The following is a 23,829-nucleotide window of genomic DNA, read 5'->3' as shown; positions in this document are numbered from 1 at the left end:
TGCACATACCACAGTCCAATCACCCAGCATGAAGGTGTTCATTTCCAGCATCTCATTGCACTTCACTTCCATCATCCACAAGCGCGTCAATGTCTATTCATCGCCCCCATGCACGTAAATTATTTTTAATTTTCCAAATGTTGCCATTTCCTCCATGCATTTTAGTTCAGTCACAAGCTCCAAAAGAACTTCAGTCAGTTACCATCTTTCTACCACACTTCAGTATTTTCATCTTTGGTGGGCAATTCAAGGTATTTGTGCCTTCCCATCGAATATCAGTACATTTCCATTTTCCCTACGTGCTTTATTTTCATCTTCTTAATGCATCAGTATGTTTCCATCTTTCCAATTCTTTTCACTATGTTTCAATTTCCAAAATGCATTTCAGTTTGTTTCCATCTTCTAAATGCACTTCAGTAAGCTGCCATCTTTCCAATGCACTTCACTACATTTTAATTTTCCAAATTCACTTTTTGTTGTTTCCATCATAATATATTTCAATCTTCCATTGCACTTCAGTACATTACCATTTTTGCAAAGCACTTCAGTATATACCCATCTTTCCAATGCACTTCCATGTTTCCATTTTTTCCAATGCACTTACTTTTTTTGCGAACTGTCCAACTTACTTCAGTTTTCCCATCCTTCCAATGCACTTAAGTATGTTTCCATTTTTATAATACACATTAGTTTTCTTTCCAACTTTCCAATATACTTCTGTATATTTACATCTTTCCAATGCACTTCAGTTTTGTCTTTTCAGTGAATTCGATTTTTCTATCTTTTCAATCCACTACAGTTTTTCAATTGTTAAATGTACTTCAGTTTTTCCATCTTTCCACTGCACTTCAGTTTTTTAAATCTTTCCAATGCTCTTCAATATGCAACCATCATTCCAATGAACTTCAGTATGTTTCTGTCTTTCCAATGCACTTCAGTACATTTCCATCTTTCCACTGCACTTCAGTTTTTTAAATCTTTCCAATTTGCTTCCATCATTCCAATGAACTTCAGTATGTTTCCGTCTTTCCAATGCACTTCAGTACATTTCCATCTTTCCAAAGCACTTTAGTTTTTCCATCTTTCCAACGCACGTAGGTTTTTTAATCTTTCTAATGTACTTCAATTTTTCCAACTTTGCAATACAATTCAGTTTGTTTCCATCTCCTCAATGTACTTCAGTGTTTTCCCATCTTTCCACTACACTTCAGCTTTTCAATCTTTTCAATGTAGTTTGGTTGTTCCATCTTTCCAGTGCATGTACATCATTTCAATGCATTTCCGTTCTTTCGACCCCAATAAACTTCTCAATGTTACCCTCTATCCAAAGTACTTTGCTCATCTCCACCTTCCAAATGTACTTCTACACAATACCACCTTCCAAATGCCGCCTCTGAGTTATCATTTGCATGAAACAATTGGTGCAATTCCATTTATGCATGTGCAGCTGTTGAATAATCAAACTGTGGTCTAATAAAAAGCTTACAGGTTAACCTAATAGTGGTCTGATTAAATGTTATGATGTTGCAAGTGCTTCCTATAAGGATGTGGGACAAATCTTGAAAAGCTGCCTGTACCTTAAAAGGGAATTCTAAGCGCTGTTGAATTGTTCACAGAAGGAAAGGATCGTTAAAAGTGAAGAAATGGAAATCCATCTTCAATCTTGGAAGGTCCAGCAACGACTCCAAGCGCAAGTCAGCCAAGCAGGATGACAAAGGTAGGACAAGACTCATGACCCCCATGCTTTCCTTTTCCAGGAATGGTGCCAGAGTCTGAGCAATTATATACTCAGAAGAAGTTTCAGCAAATCTTGGGTAAACATTTTTACAAACATCTAGGCTTGTGCATGGAAGGTTAACTGATTACTTAAAAAAAATAATGTATCAGCTTAAGCAAAAAAATGAATTCCTTCAAGTTTACCTTGTGGCCTCATTGGCTAGTTCTGCTGCACCTTGATATCTGATTTCATTTTGACTAACCAACCTAACTTTCTACACCCCCAGCTCATGTATGCAAAGTGGATACATTTAGTAAAGCAAGTCATCATATGCTGTGAGGAAAAGGGATGCTGCCTTTCCAGCCATAGAAGGTCCACTACCATGCACTGCAATGTGATCAATTTATATGCATAATCCAAACCCATGCCTCACAGATGCATGAACATTACAGGTTTAGGCGCGAGCCTCTGCTTTACGTACATATTCTGACAATAGACAGGACCACAACTTAGAGCGGGGTTATGGTTCACGAAAAGTTAATATTAAGCACCCTCCCAGATCAGCACAGATTTCTAAAATTTGTAACACCCAATCTTGATTGGTCCATAAAATTTAGATCTCTGAGCAAACCACTTATTTGCGTAGGGATCTGAATTTCAAGGAAAATTGGAGTTTACCACACCTGGTAGTTATCAGATGTGATAAACGATCTTACCAAGGTCAATATCAGCAGGTCAGACCTAAGGAAATTTCCCAGGATGGGGTTAGATGACATTGGGAGAAATGCCAGGTATTCATCACAACATTTGGAACTGAGTACAGGAGGCACTGATGTCTGAATGAATGCACCACTGCCGAGTTTGAAGTCAGAATTGCACAGTCAGTGTGAACTGTGATCACAAGTTGTAGTTCTGATAGGCGTGCAAAAACACATTTACTCGCAACCCAAAATTATATTTGTCATCAGAAGGAGTACTATATGTTCAATGCTCTGCTTTTCCAAAAGATTCTAAGCCATAGTGAATAAAAAGCCCTTCACAAGGAATAAAACATAAATTGAAATACCTCTCATAAATACCATGCTTCATCGCAGAACACCGACACCACTTATTGTGATATTCACATTTTCCTCCCACCTACTACAGCATACAGAATGGGGCAAATGGTCAGCCACCTCAGCCACTGGGTAACTTCACCTTGAGTGCTGTCATTCTGCCTTTTCATAAGGAGTGCATCCAATGCAAAGTAGTTATCTTAAGTGCCAGGGACTACCATGGCAGTGTCCTTTTTGAGAACCAAAATATTTTGTTTTCTTCTAGCAAATGTGTTATTTTGATTAACAGCTTTAAAAACCATAACGTTTTGCAAAACCCTTGACAAAACAAGTACTGATAAAGCCAAAGGACTGGCAGTCACCCCAGACCTACTGGCTTTTGAAATACTTTCTGTTTTTGCTGAGACAGTGTTGAATTCGACACACGGTTGCATCTAGGCCAGGCATCATACCAGTTTGGTATTTGTACAGTAGTGGGCCGTAGGGGGCAGTCACCGTGAAATCGCTAGTAGACTGATGTATTTCCTTGGAAGTCATTTCCGTAAATCGCAGTTAATGGTGGGTTCTTTGCTGTGTGACAGAGTGAGGCTTTATTAAAACATTTTAAGTGTCCATTATCTGGTTCCTTATTTTATTTCTCTATTGATATTATTCCTTCTGTTGCAGATGAAAAATCTACTAAATTGAACCTGCGGCCAGCAAAAAGCATGGATTCTCTAAGTTCCATGCCTTGTGCAAGTGAAGGTAAGTTGAATACCCTGCTCAAATGCTCAAAAAATACATTGTTCTTCTAGAAGAACAGGCCCAATACATCTGTTGTAGGCCTGCCTTTACTTCTTTGTGGTCATCCAAGCTTTTCATAAAAGCTTTTAGCAGAAAAGGTTGAGTTAGTTGCTGGCTACATCAGAAGTCAGTTTTGAAGCTTTCATAATAGTTTTGATGTCGAGGTTGGAACAATTCCTAGGAAGGCATTTCAGTCTCTGGTACGAGAGTTTGCTAGAGTTATATTTTCAGGTAGTCTTTATTCGGTATACAAAGAGTATAACAATAAAAGCATACATTCATGTATATGTTAAAATTAGGCAAATCCATAGAAAATTAAAAAAGCAAAATAATTAATATCATATCAGAAAAAATCTGTTAAGTATTAGAACAGCAAGAATTTGCTTAGGTTGGCATAAAACAACAATTCATATTCCAAATTAATCATTTTGTGCAAAGAAAGCATACATACAATTTTCAATAAAAGCACCATAATAGTATATACCAGAGGAAAATCCCAGTATCGGAGATCAAATATGCAGAAAAAGTGCTTAGTGCAGTTGTAAACACCAGAGTGAGAACTTTACTCAATAGACAAGATAAACTCTGATTTAAAAAGCTATAAATAACTCAGGGCTGATCTATGACTTCTGATATTCGGATGTTTCAATAAAGGAATTAAAATCTGTTTTTTGAGGAACAGAATATAGTTTACAGAAAAATAAAAAGTGTAAAAGAGACTGGGCCACAACTGAATCACAAGGACAAAGGTTCCAGAGTGAGTCATAGTGTGCAGAGCAAGGAGAAGAAACCAAAAAACGAGCTATAACAAATCTGAACTTGACTAAATAAAATCTTTGTGAGTGACAGAAGGGAAACATCAGATATGGGTCTATGTTCATAGCAGTAACGTGAGGCAAGAATTCCTTTACCCACTTCTTTTTAGACTCATGATCTCGCCTTTGTTCGGCACATATGGCAAATAAAATAATGTTTAAGTTGCTTTTATGGAATAGAAGCCATTAAAATTGGGTTACACGAGAGTCAGTAGGGTCTCCTTTTTTTTAATTCTGAGTGGCATGAGGTGAAATTAGATTTTTTTTTAAATAATGGCTACTAATGGGTCATTTACTAGTTTAGGGTTGCCTAATTTGAGCACAAGGACCAGGTGATAATCTTAATTTGGTAACACAACAAGCATTTAATCATAAAACAGGCTTACAATTGTTGTGGAATTTAACACTACATTTCTTTTTTCCTGCAAATAAAAATTTCTTTGGGGAGAAATATATTTTAAGATTTGCATCTCGGTATGGGCTAAACTATAAGCATTACCTTTATATCCACTGGAGGTTAAGAACAGAGATTGGGATGGTAATTGTGTACCCTCTAAATACCACATCTCTAGTATTGGTATTTGCTTGAGTAGTACTACATCTGAGATTAATTAATTGTGGGTTTGTAATGCGCTAGAATCGACTCCCGAAGGAGTATCTCTGCGCAGTAGACCGCTGGGGAACCCGTCCTGGCTTTCCCTGTGAGATGGTCCCTACTGGGTATCTCCAGGGTGAAACCAGGCATCCCGGCGTATGTGGGGGGCCGTTGTGGAGATGAGGCAAGCTAATGCCCAGAGTTGCCGAGTGTGATCCCTGGTTAGAGTAGGCACCGAGATGAGAATTATCAAGTCCGCTGACCCTGGTCCACAACCCTACCGCGTCGGGAATTGAACCCTGGTCCCGGGCCGTCCTCAGCTCTCGGGTCTGCCGCCCCGAACCAGTGAGCCACACCACTCCGGGCACCACAATATTGGGGCCAAATTAAGCTTTTCATAAAGCACGTACACAAATAGGTACTATTGTCAGTAGTGTTGTCATGAAGATACATTATCCGTAATGTAATCTTATGTACAGATACAGACACCCCAGCATGGCTCCATCTGCTCTGGACATCATTGGCCACCCTAGCACTATTTCAAGTCAGCAAAACAGATTAATATAGCTCACAAAACTATGACCTGCAGCTTCAGACCCACTTATTCACCTTTCCATGGGAGGTACCCTGAGCAGCATTAAAATAAGCAACAGGCACATCTGATATTTGCAGCACCACCGTTTGACAACCTTGAAGTAGCGATTGGTGTATAAAAATAAATTAGGCTAAGCTTTAATTGCAGGGATGTTGTTAACTGGACTGAAGTCAAACTTGATTGACTTTCTGCTGAGTTACAACTATAAAAATGTATAAGCAATTCCTTCTGGTTTCTCTATTAGGAAAGTACAGATCAAACAGGACACCATGACCACTGCCAATAATTTAATTGAATAAAGCATTTAAGTACTGTAGTATTGTGTCATCTAGGATATCTTCTTTTTCTCATAAACAGGCATATATTAGTGGTGATCCAAAAGAATGGAAAATACTCATTAGTATGTTTTCAATCTCGTCACAAAAGAAGAGAGGCATAACATTTTCATCATGGACTAAGCTGTCAATTTGAAGAACCCTTCTAAACATCCTAATATTTCAGCAAAATGAAATACCAGCCAATGTGAACTCTGACTCCTCCAAACTGGTTTTACGAACACTGCTGAGGTGATAAGAGCTGCACCACAGATCAATCAATCGACCAATCAGGGTTTTTTTCAGCGCGCCACTCACCTGTGATGGTCTCAATGCGCTGGGGGGGGGGGGGGGGGGGGGTTGGGTGGGTGCAGCTCAGTCGAAGAGCAGGTCTTGAGAGTCTACCTGAAGAGGTGAAAGGTGGTGGCGCGTCTGATGTAGATTGGCAGCTCGTTCCAGGTCTTGGCGGCGACGTAGGAGAAGGTTCTTCCACCAGTTCTCGCTCTGCGGATGCGCAGGGGTTTGGCGAGGGTGAGGTCGGCAGATTGGAGGTTCCTCTTCTGTATGTGGAAGTAGATTCTGTTGTTGAGGTATTGGGGTCGGTGTTGTGAAAGCATTGGTAGGCGTGGGAGAGGATCTTGAAAGTTACTCTTTTCTCAATGGGGAGGTAGTGTAGGTGACGCAGGTGCTGGGTGATGTGTTTGTGTTGAGGGATGCCAAGGGCGCTTCTGGCCGCGGTATTCTTTATGGTCTGGAGTTTGCGGAGCAGAGACTTTTTGATCCTGGCATAGAGGGCGTTTCCGTAGTCCAGTCTGCTGGTTATGAGTGCATGGGTGACGATCTTCCTTGATTCTGGGGGGGGGTCCATTTGAAGGCCTTTCAGAGGATGCAGAGGGTGTTGAGAAGCAGGTGCAGGTGATGGCATTGAACTGTCGGGTCATGGAGACCGAGGAGTCGAGTTCGAAGCTGAGGTTTTGGGCGTGGTCCATCAGGGTGGGGAGGCTGCCGAGGGCGGTGGGCCACCAGGAGTTGTCCCATGCAGAGGGGGAGGGTCAGAGGACGAGGACCTCTGTCTTTTCCGAGTTGAGCTTCAGGCAGCTGCTGCTCATCCAGGATGTAACATCTTTCATTCCTTCCTGGAAGTTGAGTCTGGTGGTGATGGGGTCCTTGATGTGGGAGAGGATGAGCTGGGTGTCATCAGTGTAGGATACTATGCTGTGTCAGTGCTGTCTGACGATTGTGGCAAGGGGGGCCATGTAAATGTTGAAGAGCGTGGGGCTGAGGGACGATGCCTGGGGTACTCCGCAGTTGATTTCCGTGGGTTCGGAGAGGAAGGGTGGAAGTCAAATTCTTTGGGTTCTGCCAATTAGGAAGGAGCAGAGCCAGTCGAGAGCGATTCCCTGTATGCCGGCTTCTTGGAGTCTGTCGGTGATTGTGCAGTGGGAGATGGTGTTAAAGGCTGCCGAGAGGTCGAGTAGGATCAGGGATGCGTTGTGTCCTTGGTCGAGAAAGCTATCCCAAAGCATTCTGTTATTCATCCTTTACTATGTCAGTGACCACATTTCCATCCTAAATAGAAGATCAAATGTTCTTTTATTCATTCTGTAACTGAACAGGTCCTGGGTCAAATGCAGAAGTGTGCCATTCTAAGAAAGGGCAGGCTAACACATTGTTTCACTTCCACAGTATTATGTTTAGGGTCGATCTAAAGACAGCTTTAGCTGTTTGTTGGCAAGTTAATGAGTTCCATATCACTGACACATGACATATTGCTATACACATTCAGAATTTAAAATGGAGGAACACATTTCCTTTGGGAATGATTCAATGGTCAATCCTGGGCATCACAAATCATTTCAATATACATTTTACAGGCGGCTAAGCATTAGGAATATCTATATTCTTTACATCCCAAACAATACAACTAGAAAGCACTGCTGCTTCCCTGGCATATTCTCTGGACTCATTGCTGATGGCCTCATATGTGGGGTTTCCTGGTACCACGACGCAAGAGGTTAATCCCATACACCAGAATGTGTCTCCTGAACTACTCCCTCTGGCTAGCAGATTATCACTAACACCAACTATGCAACCTCCACTAATAGACGAGGATCCCCCTTTTCCACCTAATGTCCTGGCTGAGTTGAACGTCTCCTTAATCTTCAACCCAGAATTAACAGAAGGGGTAATTATAGAAAGCCCACCTGCAAGAACAAGAGGGCAAAAGGCAAAAACTAAACAGAATCACATCCACAAAGACCAGCCCATAAGTATCCAGCGAGGGAAAGTCAGTCGCCCATACCGGAAACTGACATCCAATTTACCTGCACAAAACGGGAAAAAAAAGTGAGGGACAAGCAAACGCCGCTGATGCTCATCCTAGTAGTGGAAAGCCTGCTATGGGGGAAGTAGGCTTTTGGGAAAGACTGGAGACCTTGTTCACTACATCATTGGGACCACTTAGTCTGAAGATCTCAAACATTGAAACTCGGATGGGCGTAATTGAGGATGGCATCAAAAACTTGTGAAAACAAAGACTCCAGAAGAACATGAGCTGTGCATTAAGAGTTCATTGGAGATGGTCTTAAAAGATAGGCTAGGTAAATCCGTCGAGAGCATGGGAATGAGCTTGAGGCAGTTGGAGACCAAGATTGAGCACATGAATGCACTTTTTGAGAAAAACGGTGGAGGTAGCACTAGCAGAGGGAAAGACAGCTCCCATGAAAACAATAGAAGGACAAATAATCCTATTGGAAGTAGGATACTGCCAATTGAATCAGGCGCTCAAGGTAGTACCAACATTACTGTTGGAGTGGATGGCTCGAACTACGGTGGGGAAAAGCAGTCTGAAAAAGTGAAGGAACAACTAGAAAACCAGATTACCCAAGGAAGTACTAGTACAGCCCCAACACTAGTTATAGGTACTAAAACTAGCCACCTGAACAAACAAATAGTACATAGTCCCAAGGGAACAGATTTACTCTCGAATGAGGATGTATTAACCCATCCTCCCGCATCCTGCCCTTACGTAATTGTACTGACTGGGGTACCGGTATTAAGAAGAGATCAGAAAGAATCTTGGGTCAATCTTCGGAACAAAACAGTAGATTGGCTCATAAAATTCAAGCGGTTTTACCCAGCCAATGCAGACGACATATTGATGGTTCGCAGAGTGGGACGGGTGGGAGATGGCCCAAAACGTTCTAGAGGAGACTGTGTGGTAATAAATTTTAGGCGGCCACAATTAGTTAGGAGAATATTAGACTGCCATGAGATGAACCCGCATTGTAGTACAGACATAGATGCATTTTCACTGGGCTACTTCTATAAACGATCCAAGGGAGACCTTGGTGGCGAATTAACTCCATTAGTGTCATTATCAAACAGGTTTGCAGAACTATCCGCGTTGGATGATCGGGATTGACTGGGTGGCTGCAGTAATAAAAAAGGGCTGAATATTAACTCCTCTGCTGAAATAAAGAACAAAACAGAGATAGGGACATCCTTGGGGGTACTTGAGATAAGCAATGCAGGCAAGAACAAGGGGCTGGAACAAGGAATGATAGGAGTAAATATGAGCCCGAACCATGATCTTGAGTCTGGGGTACCAAACAAGAAAATACTAAATGTAATAGAAGCAAGTATAGATAGGGGAAAAAATTTAGCCCTAAAATAAAAATGATCTCTTGGAATATCGCAGGCCTTGCTAAGAACTTAGCAGATGGGCCATGGAATGAATATATAGATCAGGGTGACATAGTACTTCTTCAGGAGACCTGGTCCCTAGAAATTCCGCAAAAGGTTAGGCTACAAAACATATAGCATAAATGCCAGTCAGAGTGGCAGAGGCAGGTCCATTTGGAGGGTTGGTCATATGGACAAGTATTACACTAGAAGTATAAGTAACCCCTGTATATATTGACTCCCCAGACATATTGGGAGTAAAAATAATGACTCTAGAAAAAAGGGTTATTTATCTACTTAATGTCTATATTAGACCAACTAGCAGCAGTAAAGAATCTTTAGTGATAGAACAACTGGGTACATTCCTTGACTCAATTGAGTCAGGGTCAAGCATAATCTGTGGTGGGGATTTTATTTGGAAATATGAACCCATGGTGGGAATGAATGATCTCTTTGAAGATCAAGAAACGGCATATAGAATTCCCAACCTAGACTCCTTCGGAGAAGTAAAATGTACGGTCACGGCAGCCCAAATTATGAAAGTAATGATGGGGCACGAATTACGGGTGTGTAATGGGGGCCTTCCGTCTGATACACCCAGCGGTCCTACATTCTGTAGAGGCAATATACATAGCCAGATAGACTATATTATAGCCTCTATGAATCTGTGGCACATCACCATAGACTTAATAATTGGTAATAGAATAGAGAGCGACCATTACACTTTAGAACTTTCACTCAAATGTTATCCTTTTAAATGTACTAAGGCATTGGGGGAGGGGAATACCCAACCAATTGGTGAACTAAGTATAAGCAACAACAGGCGTCCACTGAAATGGCCTTACATACTGACTAAAGACGCCACCATGACAAACATATATAACACTTTCTCCAAAACTGTTAGCTCATTTGGTGAATTAAGAAAAGGGGATGATGACATGCTAAAACTACACCATACTTTGGTAGAAGCCCTCCATCCATTGCTGATAAAGCTATATAAAAAGGATGAAGGAGGCAGTAGTAATCTAAATAAGATGGCCAACCCTTGGTTTAATAAAGATTGTAGAAGAGCAAAGCTGGAGTTAATTCAGACAATTAAAACAAAGAGCCCTAAAGAAATTAGCACAAGTAGGCACAAATACAAAAGGCTATTAGCAGAATCAAATAAAGCCTGGGACAATGATACATGGACAGATCTAATCATTGCTGCGAAAGCTAAAGACCAGGTAGCCTTTTGGAGCCTATTTGCAAAGGGGAACAGGTATGGGAAAATCCCTAAGGATCTCTTCCTTGATGAGAACCTGGGTTGACCACTTTTCCAATCTCTACCAAGAAAGTGGCAATGGCACACTTGCCCCAAGGAATGTCACAGAAGAAGAAATATCTACTGACACAGAATTGCTTTTTAGTTTAGAGGAGTCAAAAAAAGCAATAGCAACTATTAAGCCAGGGAAGGCGCCAGGTCCGGATAAGATTTCAGGTGATCTGTTAAAACACGATCCAGAAGTTTGGAGCCCCTATGTTAACTTCCTATGCAATTCAATAGCGGCTGGGATGCCGATTCCCGACACATGAAAAGGGGCAGAGATTGTGACCATTTTTAAAAAAGGAGATCATCACAACCCAGCTAATTATCGCCCTATCAGTTTGATTGATATTTTACAAAAAGTATATGCTCTGCACATTTTAAATAGATTATTAGAGTGGATGGATGAGGAGGACATTTTAACAAAGTATCAAGCAGGGTTCAGACCAAAAACAAGTACTGTTGATCAAGTTTTTAGGTTTTTATGTATTTATTGGAAATATGTAGTATTTAGGGAGGGCAGCTTATATATAGCTTTTATAGACTTAAGAGCTGCATTTGACCTAGTTCCCCGACCCCAATTATGAGCCACACTAAAGGAAATCGGGGTACCATTAGAGCTACTAAGGCAACTAATTAGGCTACATACAGGGAACTATGCAATGGTAAGATGGGGACCAAAGGGAGAGTTAACCGAACCAATCCCGGTGAGAAGAGGCGTCAGACAGGGGTGTGTATTGGCACCGACCCTCTTCTCACTCTATGTAAATGCTATCCCCAAGTTCCTTTTAAATTGTAAGCATGACTCTCCACACCTTGGAGACGAAGCGGTTCCGGCTTTATTATTCGCCAACGATACCATTTTAATTTCACAAACCCCCAAGGGATTACAATGTCTGGTGGATGCTTTTAATAGCTATTGTATACATAAAGGTCTTTAAATAAACCCATATAAAACCAAATATATGGCTCTGAACCCCCACAAGTGTTTTAAAAAAAATCTTGTCTTAAACAACCAGCAACTAGAATATGTTAAAAGTTTTAATTATTTGGGAATTACTCTGGAAAGGAAAATGGCCTGGAAGGGACAACTAGAAAAAAATCGGATAACGCTGCTCCAGAGCTCGATCGCCATAATAAAAAAGCATAGAGCAAGTACTTCCAAGGCTATTTCGCCAGCTTTGGAAGTATATAAATTTAAAGCCCAATCGGCAGCACTTTACGGGGCCGAGATTTGGGGATCTCACTGTAAAAAGAACTTTGAGCGGGAAGAAAATAAATACTTTAGACAATTGTTAAAACTTCCAAATAGGACACCTTTGTTGCCAGTTATCATGGACTTGAATATTAAACGCACAGATCACTGTGCTCTACTAAGACCACTACTGTTCTGGATAAGGATCTGGCTGACCCCAGAACTAATCCATTATAAAGTTGGCCTGGAGGAAATTACAAAGGTGAATAGACCAAGAGATATCCCATGGCTGAAACATGTAATGTTTTGGATGCAAAAATTAGGCCTGTCCCACTATTGGAGCGACCCTCAAAAACTCACGCCACTTTGCAAATAGATTCTAAAATTGACTTATTGGAGTTATATAGCCAAATGCCTGTCGAACAGTGCTACTGTGGGTTCTTTAACTCTAAGGTTCTTAGCTTATAAAGATGTTGCTAAACGAGAACCCTTTTTAGATGAGATAGAACCACCACTGGCAAAATCGCTATTTCTACAATTCATATATGGAATTTTGCAAATAGGTACTAATACATATAGCTGGAACAGAGAGAAAGGAAAAACGGGAAGCGACCTTTGCCCCCTATGTACAGAGCCAGCAAGGGAAAATGATGTGCACATATTATTTTTCTGCGCAGCATATATTACTGCGAGGAAACGTTGGATTAAACCGCTTTGCAGGCTGTTAGGCACCAGGAGCTGTAGTGATGCCTTACGAATTTAAAGAACTGACTCTTTCTTCGCAAAAAATAGTGTTTGCTGTAAGCAGATTCTTATTTAATGCATTCTTGACAAGGAAGAGAAGGGGGCTAAAGCTATAAAAGGAAAACAAGTAAAATTACTGTTTGCTAGCTCATAACATAGGCCAAGATAAGCACTTGCACTTTCGAATGGTCAAGGCTGTATGATTCATCCGTCCTATTTTTGTATATTTTTAATGATGTGAAGGTTTTTAATTTGCTAAATAGATGGCCAGCATGTTGGTTTTTAATGCTATTGAAGGATTAGATAGGTTTTATGGCGAAGCTGTGTGTTTTAAATCTTATTGTAGAATTAAGATCGATGCCCCGTCCTTTGTGTCCTATCCGCTTTTGATTACATGCGAAATCATGGAGGAAGTATTGAAAATGTAATGTTTTTTTAAAAATTGTATCTTTTATGGTTATATGTTGACCGAAATAAAGATTAAATGAAATATTCTTTACTCTGAAAAATCTATACTCTCAAGAATATTGTGACGTACGTCTGAGGATGTTGTTTTGCTAGCATAGTTCTTTGGCATATTATCTACTGCGGTTTCTTTGTGTCTTACATTTAGATCCTGATGTAGTGGTGAGAAGTTCGTCCCAGAAGAGCCCTTCCCCTCTGCAACATGAGAGCTTTGGCATACACTCCAAGCAAGAGGTCAACCAAAGCTCACAGGCATCTGACCAGTACCCCAGCAAACACAGCCAGAGTGAGACGTGCACAAAGACTGAGGGCGAGACTACGTCTAAATCCGAACCCACCACTCCAAAAGCTGGTCGAGCCTCTGTTGTGGCAAACCCACAGGGACGGTCGCCCAAGACAACAAGGAATCGGGCAGAAAAGTGTGCTGGAGTCCACATTTCAGGGCCTTTCTCTGTCACAGTTCCATTCCACATTACGTCCAACCTCACCTTATCTCGCCTGACCCGAGGGCTGGAATGTCCAGCCTTGAGTCATTCTATGCCAGACCAAGGCCAACTGGAGAAAGCATTCCTACAAGAAAAGGAAGCACCCACGAAAAAATCAGAAGAGATTGACAATATTAACCCTGAAAAGCAAGGTTCAGTGAAAGACATCATTGGTAAGAATTTTCTTAAATTGGTGTCCTTTTTAGGTCTCGCCTAGGCAGTGCTTGCTCTGTCTCGTCGAGACATGCTGTATTCATGATATGGGATAAAGCTCCGCCCACTTCCAGTCCATCTTTTTAATTGGCTCCTGTCCCTGCCCTTTGTAAATGGTGGCATTTTATTGGTCAATAGGTTTACTAGGCCCTCCTTAGTACCGACTTGGCTCTTCTTGAAACCGCTCATGAGGACACATGTGTTGTTACTCCTTAGGTTTTAATTACAGCCTCAAGGCACTATTTTTTAAAAAGGCTTCAGGCAAGACACACACTTGGTCCTAAGCTAGGCTGGCAGTGGTTATTTCACTCACTAGATCATCTCACATTTATATGAGACGTCTATAAATTTCCTTTTCATCAGCTCCACATAGAGTGCAACCTGATCCAAAATTAATGTAATAATTCTTTTGTCATATTTCAAAGCTACTAATTGTATATATGGACACAGCTATTTGAATGTACTCGTAGTACTGTCTTGCATGCAATGCATTATGGGTAGGGTGTATTTACCATATTTTCTGCAGGGTACAGTACCATATGTGACCAAAAGAGGTCCTCAGTGTGTGTGCCGTGCTCACTAGGGACCACTAGGAGCAGTCTGTGGTACTGCACCTAGACATGCAGTGCTGGTGCCTTTCTCAGTAGGGACCTCTAGGAGCAGCTTGCGGTACTGTATCAAGACATGCGGTGCTGGTGCCTTTCTCACTAGGGACATCTAGGAGCAGCTTGCTGTACTGAACCAAGACATTCAGTGCTGGTGCCTTGCTCACTAGGGACCTCTAGGAGCATCTTTCAGTACTGCACATAGACATGCAGTGATGGTGCCTTGCTCACTAACGACCTCTAGGAGCCGTTTGTGGTACTGCATCAAGACATACAATGCTGGTTCCTGGCTCACTACGCAAGCATTTGCAATGCATTAGGTCTCACATCACTGAAAGTATGAGCTATTGGCGTTTGCAAAGCCAATACCTCAAACTATCAGTAATGATAGACCTATTGAATTGCAAATGCTTATTTATGCTAGTTGTTGCATCCTAAATTCACATATACATTACTCTGCTCAGCGCATTTGGTTCCACTGCAATAGAAACCCCACTGCCACACAGGGATAGGAGCAATAGCTGCTCATCTTTCTTGTTATCATCTCTGCATTCCGCTCCTTTTCCCTGCTCCTGGAAGTAGTCAGGCAGGACTTTCCGGTGCATGGAAAGGAGATGTAGCTGCCAAGACATATCATTATTCTTCCTGACGAGCTATCATGAGTCTACAGGGAACGCAAATTCCTGTTATGTGCCATCCATGTTGGATGGGACACAAGACTGGAACGATGGGCACAGTTGTGCCTCCAGCAGTTACAGGAAAATTTGCACTTTTTCGTAAAGTAGGAAATTCTCCCAAACATGCATATCCACTCCTAATTGTAAGCAGTTGAGTCCATCACCCCATATTTTTATTGGAGCACTGCATCTGGTGGTCTCAGTTTTCATTTGAAGACTTGTTTGAATGGTTCAGATTTCATGTTTCCTGCAAGCAAGGTATATCGGCTGAATTTGTGTTCAATGAATGTGGGCATGCGCTCCCCTGAGCCATTCTGCTCCTATTGCACTGCTTTGGAGTGTTTGTCCTTTCTTTTTTGATTTGGTATGTGGCCTGTGTATTGGCTAATAGGAGAGTCATCATTGGAATACAATAGGAAGCAAGTTTTTCCAGGCAACCAGGCCCTTGTATAAACCACAACTACTTATGAATTGTGCATAAATAACTATTAATCCTACCTTTACCAGTGATCGAATAAAGTGATGTTATGATGGATTTAACCTGGCTGAGCCTTATAGAGTTAAGAGAATTTCCCCATGTAGCTCTTAGTCAACATGTTATTAGATTACTGGAAAACAATACAGTAGCCATGTCATTTTTTTATCTGTTTATTAAAGTTTTTGTAAATGAAGTAAAAAGAAAACAATATACCCTCATATAAATGATCATACAGCACCAGTAGGTAATTAGTCGGACGCAACTTGCAAATCAGCTCATCTGCATGGTTACATTGGTAGCGTTAGGTGCAATAGGTAACAACAAATGGCATACTTCAGCAATCACAGAGCCTCCTCCCTCCATCCACAATACTGTTTAATCTTGTTGTGGTACAACATAACTCAACTATGCAATTGCATTTCAAGTACATATGTACGGCTCTTATGGCTTCTCTCCGCCATATCACATCAGTCTGCAAATATAATCAAACGATCTTATGAAAAACACCTACGTAAGAACACTATCGGGAAGGGAGGGAAACAGGAGCCACATAAAGGTAGGCAAGGAAACACAGATCCCAATTGCTATGGTGCACATCCCGACTATTAGGAGAATAACAGTACAGTTTGGGGTGTAAGGGAATGGATGCTGTCTACAAATCAAAGCATAGCCCGGGCCATAGTTTACACATACTTGACACACTATTAATCCGGAGTAGGAACATCCAAGGGGTCGTCCGGAGTCAACAGCCCCTGCAGCGTACAAAGCATTGCATTCCATGCAGCGGAAATGGGGAATTTAAGCAGCCCCAACGTATCCTCAAGTACTAAGGAAACTGCCTCCGCCTTCACCCAATTCAGCATGGATTGTAACCAAGCCTTCATCGGCGGGGGCACGCCCGCCTTCCACCTCCGCGTTATTAGGCATTTGGCCACAATGAAACCCAAATCCAGAAACCTAGTGGATGCTTTATGTTTTTTGCTTCTCTGAAATACTATGGTGATGCAAGTCTCCCAGGTCAGCAGCACCTCCCTGTCTATGCTAGTAGCCAACGCCCCAAGTACCCCCTCCCACTATGTATGCCGATTGGGGCAGGATCAGCGCATATGTAAGAGATCAGCATCCACCAACCTGCAGCCCGGGCAGCACTCATCCTGCTTATGAAAATATCTATTTATTTTGTTAGGAGAGAGATAGGCCCTGTGGACAATGTAGTCACAACTGAGTCAGATAAATGCAATTCCTTCACCCATTTTGCCACCCACAAAATTTGATACGCCATAAAATGATGTTCTACGTTGGGTAGAGCCAGCCCACCCCTCGATCGTGGCAGATACAACTTCGCCAACGCCACCCTGCACCGCCAGTTATTCAAAATGAAGTCCCTGACAACCCTCTCCAGAGAGTGAAAAAAGGACACAGATAGATAAAGCAGTAAATTAGAAAAAAAATAAAGGAGGCGTGACAGCATGACCATTTTAATTAACTCCACCCTACCTACAACCGAAAGGTAAGCGTCTTTTCAAACTCAATCTGAGACTTGAGTGCTATAACCACCCTAGTGATGTTACCATCCAGAAGATCCCGATCACTATGATAGATGCAGATTCCTTAATACCTGAACGCCACCAGTTGCCAATGCATACCGTCCAGTCCACCTCCCAACTTTGATCTTCCGTACCAGGAGTAAAGGGGTACAAGCAGGACTTACCACAGTTCAAACCAAGCCCCGACAGAGACGCAAAGGAACTCAACATATCAGGGATGACTTGTGGGATCGCTAGAATATCCCTAACATAAATCAAAATGCCGTCCGCATAAAGCGAAAAGGCGTGCATGCCATCCCCAAGATGTATTCCCCATTCCAGTGCCGAATTTTGCAGTGTCATTGCTAGTGGCTCAATCACTAGGGCAAAGATCAATGGGGAAAGTGAACACCCATGGCGAGTTCTACGTTCTATCAATATGGGGTCTGAGAAGAGAGTACCCAGCCTCACCCGGACCTTAGGAGCCCTGTATAGTAATTGAATAAGGCTTAAGATGTAGGGCCCAAATCACAAGCGAAGAAGCACCGCAAACATAAAGGACTACTCAACCGTGTCGAAAGCCCTTTCCAGGTCCAGCACAACACAACAGGCCATCGGCCAGTCCTCTGCAGAGCAACACATCACTCTGAACAGCCGTTGTGTATTAAGCGACGTGTTATGGGCTGGTATGAACCCATTTTGGTCTTGGTGAACCATTTGTGGGATCAGCGGTGCCAACCTATTTGCCAGGATGCCTGCTAAGATCTTATAATCCCCAATCAGGAGCACCAAGGGGTGGTAGGCCCCGTGGTGGTGGGGTCCCGACGCGGTTTGGGAAGCATGATCAGCGTAGCCTCCGTCATTGATGCTGGGAGGGCAAGGATCTCAAGTGCCTCTGTGTATACCTCAAGCAGGTGTGGGCTCAAAGGGTCATCATACTCCTTGTAAAATTCATGGGGAAACCATCAGGACCAGGAACCTTCCCAGATGGCATAACCCTCACTGTACCCCTGACTTCATCCAACATGAGCGGGGCATCCAGCTCCATCCGCTGCTCCAGCCACAGGACCAGTAAAGGGAGTCCATCTAAGAACTCCTGTATCGCCCCCTCAGGGGCCCATCAACCAGACTTATAGAGCCGTGCAAAATGTGTGGTCAGCTCACCATGTATTTCTAACTGTGTGTGCTTAAGTCTCCCATCTGAAGATCAGAGAACCGTAGTCGACCCAACCAACTGCTCCTGCTTGATTAGCCAGGCGAGAAGAAACCCCGAGCGATCCTCCTTGGCATGCACAGACTCAGAGTTTGCTGCAAAGTTGAGGCAGTACTGTAAAATGTAAAATGTAAATTGATACTTGTATAGCGCACTATTTAACCCGCAAGGGTCTCAAGGTGCTTGTACGAATACCGCTGTGGAACCCATCCTGGCTTTCCCTGTGAGGTGTCCACTCCTGGGCACCCCCAAGGTGGAGGCCAGGCATCCTTAGCGTTGTGGGGGCCATTGAGGAGATTAAGCAAGCTATTGCCCAGAGTTGCAGAGTGGGACTCCATGATTGGAATAGGCACTAAGGCGAGAATTATCAGGTCTGTGGAATTTTTTAGTCCAAGACCCGCAGAGGCGGGGAATTGAACCCTGTTCCCGGGCTAGACCTCTGCATCAGGGTCTGCCGCTCTACCCATTGAGCCACACTTCTCCACTGCTGATCAAGCAGCTCTTTTTGCTTCTTGCGCACCTCATGGAAAGAAGCCAATTCCCCAACATCGACTACCGCCCTAGACTCCAATGGCAACAGATGTTGTTCTATGTCTAGCAAGTCTGATGCCACCTTCTGTCGCAGCCCACAGGTGGCTCAGCCGCAGACACTTTCATCTCAGGGTGACCTTCATGGCTGTCCACTCCACCAACGAAGTGGAGGCGGTCCCTGTTTTGATCTCAAAGTATTTCCCGATAGTGTCTCCGATCATCTCCCAAAAGACCAAGTCCTCAAGCATCGCCAGCTGCAACATCTATGTAGGGACCCCGGAAACCCAGCCTCCCAGGCCCCACAGTATCCCTGTCATGTCTTTACATTGCTCTGGTTGGATCAACTTCATTGTTAGTTTAAAGTTGTAGAAGTACTCTCCAAGGATGGGATAGCTGGATGCTGGCTCCTAACAACAGTTATCTTGGTTGCTTATTCATTGATTACCAGCCTTCCTATTAAGATAACTTTCCACACATAAATTGAAGTAAATTCTCAATAAGTCCATCCCAGACACTACCCTTCCCTCTGTGCAACTCTTCCCGTTTCTCTCCATCCAGCCCTTCTTCCTTTGAACAAGGCATTTCTTTACTGATATCTGTCTTCAACATCACATTTATTAGAGATCCAAACTATCTAATGAGCTGGTAATGATTTCTGTCATGCTCAAGCTCACTTTTTTGCATGGAAGTTTGAGAATTAGAACTTCTGAGGTTTCTTATGCTATATTTTGAATTGTACTGAAAACGCCTTCCAATAGCTTGACCGACTTTTCTCACTGGGACTATGAAATATTTCAGATTTCCAGCCAGCCTCTTGTTTGGATCATCCCATGCTTCCCTTTAATCTCTCCTCTAGTGTAGCTACACTTCTAACTCCTATCCCAATGCATTCCTGTATTTAGTAGGCAGTTTCCTTAGAGTTACATTTGCAATATTCATTGTTAAAATTATTTGTTAAAGTATTTGATGACGCAACAGAGTCTGCATGCTTCAGAACCAAATTAATTAAACCAGGACTAAAAACATAATTATACTCACATTTGGTTCTAAGGAATATCCAGTCCAACAAAAATGCATATTCTACCTTATTAGTTCAGAAATATATTTTTTTAAATTTAAAGTATCACTTCATAATCTTTTGAATTCCATTGTTTCTCATGTTATTTTTGTCATTAAGGGTTAGAACTTCTTCTTCTAAGGTTTTTATGCACTCTTTTTTTTGCCCTCATTTCCACTTTCATTTGTCCTTTTTAAGTGCCAGTGGTCCTTCACATGTTTGTCTTCATTTGGTGATTTTTAGGTCTCGGCTGGTGAAAGCAGCGCGCATGCGCTGCTCTTGTCATACGAGAGCTTCTTGGAATCAATACAGATTCCAAAGCTCTCGGAGGTGGAGTTGAAGCCCCGCCCATCTTTTTGATTGGTTTGCGTCATCTTGCATGCAAAACGCTGGCTTCTCATTGTAAAGGAGGCTTCTTAGTCCATTTTTTTTGCCGCCTTCTCTCCTTTTGGCAACGCCCCACCGGGATTTGATCTTTGACCAGCGGCATGACACGCTCTCCTTCATTAGTCCCTACCACACTTTTTTTTTCTCTCTCAGCTTTGGCAAAGTCAGCCGCATGTTTACTTTAGTATCGCGCTTTCACTTAAAATGAAAGCGTGATGCGAAAGTAAACATGCGGCTGACTTTGCGGTACAACACTTGTTTTACTAGTTTAAAAGCGCGTTCAGTTTCCCACAAGGCAATGTTTCAGATAACTTTATTCCAGCTGGTGCCGACTGTGTTTCCAGGCACGGAATCCTTTTGTGGAGCTTGAGGCAAACGCATTATATTGATTATATCGGGAGCGAGCGCATGCAGCGCTGCTCGTGCCTGGGGAGTGTTTCTAAGAATGGAGCAGGAGCTCACCCTGCATGTTTTTGCCGCCAGGAGGTGAGCAGCAAGGACAGGCACCGCTAGTTGGCAGGCCACTCCCAACTTTCTACTGGCACCATTGAAGTGTCTAGGGAGGAGCGCCTTGGCCCAGGAGCGTCTCTATGTAGAGATCGTGCTGCATTGTGTGGTTCTCTGTCCGTGGGAGAGCCGGTAGTCAGGCAAGCCCGCATGACCGGGGGCGGAGTTTCCCCAGCAGGGCAGAAGCCAGACTGAAGTCGCGTGGCAAGACAGACGCTGCCGAGCCAACTTCAGGCGGGAGTCCACCCCGTGCTGTGGTGTACGGAAGTGGCCCAGAGGCACTGTGGGACCAACGGAGTCTTTGCCCCGTGATCCCTGAATCCGGCCCAGGAGGGCAGATGCGAGGCCACAGTGCAGTTACATTGGCCATCGGTAGACCACACAACAGCCTTTCTGAGTGGGGGGGAGTCCAGCCACTGCTTTTATGGGGGCGAGGGGGAGACCAAGTAACGTGTTGATGCTGTTTCTGCTACAGGTGAGCCATTATACTTTTTGTTAGCTTTTTCCATGTTCCTGGGAGGCGTATGAGTGGCTGCGCTTAATGCAAACACGCTGATTCTGGACATAGCCCTCGGTCACTTTCTTGCATATTAGACACAAGTTATTTTCAGCCATGCCTACAAATTGCAGAACAGGCTCAGTAACGTGGAGTAATTGTGTCCTTAAGCAGCAGTGACTGGGTCACCACTACCACGTGTAACTATTCCTGTGTAAACAATCACAGGTCTTTTAATGTATGTTTATTTATTGGTCATGCGCTCTATTATGCGAGTGTTTAAGGATTGCATTATGCTTTGGGTGCCATGGGCGTCGCAGCATTCATTGCACATTTTTTTTGTTCTTTATTCCTAAATGATAAATATGTCCCCCTCGTTCACAAGTATATTAGTTAGATGTAGTAGCTATTGACTTCCAGTGCCAGGATTTGAATAGCACTGTAAACTGTGACCGTCTCACTTTTTTCTAGAGAGGGTCCCATACTTTACTCACTTTATTATTCTGAAAGATTTATACTTTTTTTCCTGCACTCCTAACGTAAACCCTGCAAAATCTACGTATCACTTTATAGAAAAGGGTCATAGATAGTGTACCGAAACGTGGGTCTCTTTCCTTGAAATCGCCATTTACCCCCTCCCATCATGTTCTTGGTCTTTTGCTGGTATGCCGGTTGTGTCCTTGACCACTGAGTTTTAACAAGCATTGAAAATGCAATAGGTCTTGCCTTTGATTAAGATAAAGCCATTTCCTTTGCTAATGGTATTGTGTAGCAAAGCAAATGGCTTTGACTTAATTAAAGGCGCGACCTATTGTATTTGTAATGCTCGTTTTTCTTGTGTCTCCAAAAGGTATTTCTCCTCCCCCCTTTTCTCACATTTTTCATCATGTTCATTCTTTACTTTCGCTGCTTTGTTGTCTTAACCAAGATAAACTTCTCCTGTTCCTTCATTTGTTCTGGGTGTCATGGAAATTGGTCCTTGTCTATGCAAATGTTTATTTTTCCATTCTACTTTCTTTTTATTTCCTGTTACTCATTGACCCTGACTGCGTGCCCTTTCTGCATTTTTTATGTAAGCAGCAATGTTTTGTTTGTTTGTTTAAAACTGCATGCCACCAGTTTTTTGTGATGTGTTTTAATTCGAATAGATGTTAATCCCCTGAACACCTTTCCTAGGAGCGAGGTAACCAGGGGCAGACACAATCTTCCTATTGTTACTCTTGTGCAGGTTTTACGGTGTAGACAATAGTCAAAAGCACATGGATGGTTTAATAAAGTCTCCCGGGTTTTGATTTTTATGTTATGTCCTAAGATTCTGGTTATTGGAGAAAACTCAAGGCACCATAGCCTCATCCTTTTCATCCTCTTTGTCCCTTAACATTCTTCAATATTCAGATGAAAGTTTCTTTTGAAAATGTAAGATACTGATATTTTTTATTACTAAGTATATTAATAATATATACACATAATTAGGGGTGTGCAAAGTTGCATATTTTCCCCTTGGCAGAATACCCGTATTTCATGCTAGAACTACGAATATTGCATGTAGCTCACAAAATAATGTCTGTTTTTTTAATGTGATTTTTGTATCAGGATTTTTCAAATTTTCACCAAACTTTCACATCATAATGTAACTTTGCATACTCTAAGTTTCTGTCTACTGCCCAGTGTGTTGCATGAAAAAGATACATAGGGAATGTACATTATGCATGATCGTGCTTTACAAAATTGTGTGAAATACAAGTTATATGACCTGCACCGTCGCTGAAAAATGTTAGTTTTGACAAAAGAAAAACAGCAAACATCCATGTACAAATAAAACGTGGCAAAGAAAATGAAGCAAGTGCAATGCTGATTCCACACCACTTCTTAGGGACAAAAAACTGTTTGAGAACAAGCGGCCACAATTGTTGTGCAATGAGATTACAGGAATTCATGAAGTGAAGCAAATGACAGTAACTGTGCACGCCACAAGAAAGCTATATGACAAGCTCTAGGCACGATTGCACTCAATAAAAAAACATGCACAACTCTTCACTTAATTTACTTACTTTCATGTGCTGCACCTCATTTATCATGGCACGCAGTGGGTATAAAATGATTTGTTGGAAGGCGAGTCTTCATTTACAGAAAGCTTGCAATTAGACACAGGCTGGAATGCCTCCTGTAGCCTGTTATTATACATGTCAACATGCTTTTTTCTCCTATCATAGACTTTCTCACCTGTGAACAATTGATGACATGTAACTCTACAATTTGGTAAGTTTCTAAATTAAGCAAGGCTCAAAACTACTCACAAAGCAGTGATTACCGGCTTTGTGGATAGTGTTGAGACTTCTACAATTTATGAAGGGTCTAACTTGCAATAGCAGCATATCCAGGTTTT

At 42.4% G+C, this 23,829-nt stretch overlaps 1 protein-coding gene across 2 annotated transcripts in view; it reads left to right on the top strand.

The window, feature by feature from the left end:
- The window catches only part of ARHGAP30 (Rho GTPase activating protein 30), a 128,419-nt gene that overhangs the window by 67,500 nt on the left and 37,090 nt on the right, over positions 1-23,829 (top strand). The window contains exons 8-10 of one of the 2 annotated variants that reach the window (XM_086945416.1): positions 1,617-1,717; positions 3,439-3,516; positions 13,417-13,926. In XM_086945416.1, coding sequence (XP_086801542.1) covers positions 1,617-1,717; positions 3,439-3,516; positions 13,417-13,926 — 689 coding nt within the window. The remainder of the gene's footprint in view (positions 1-1,616; positions 1,718-3,438; positions 3,517-13,416; positions 13,927-23,829) is intronic. The other variant, XM_086945417.1, reaches the window with a different exon arrangement.

The sequence above is a fragment of the Lissotriton vulgaris genome, chromosome 12 (assembly GCF_964263255.1).
Source record: "Lissotriton vulgaris chromosome 12, aLisVul1.2, whole genome shotgun sequence".
NCBI classification, from domain to species: domain Eukaryota; kingdom Metazoa; phylum Chordata; class Amphibia; order Caudata; family Salamandridae; genus Lissotriton; species Lissotriton vulgaris.
This window is presented reverse-complemented; position numbering and strand designations above follow the sequence as displayed.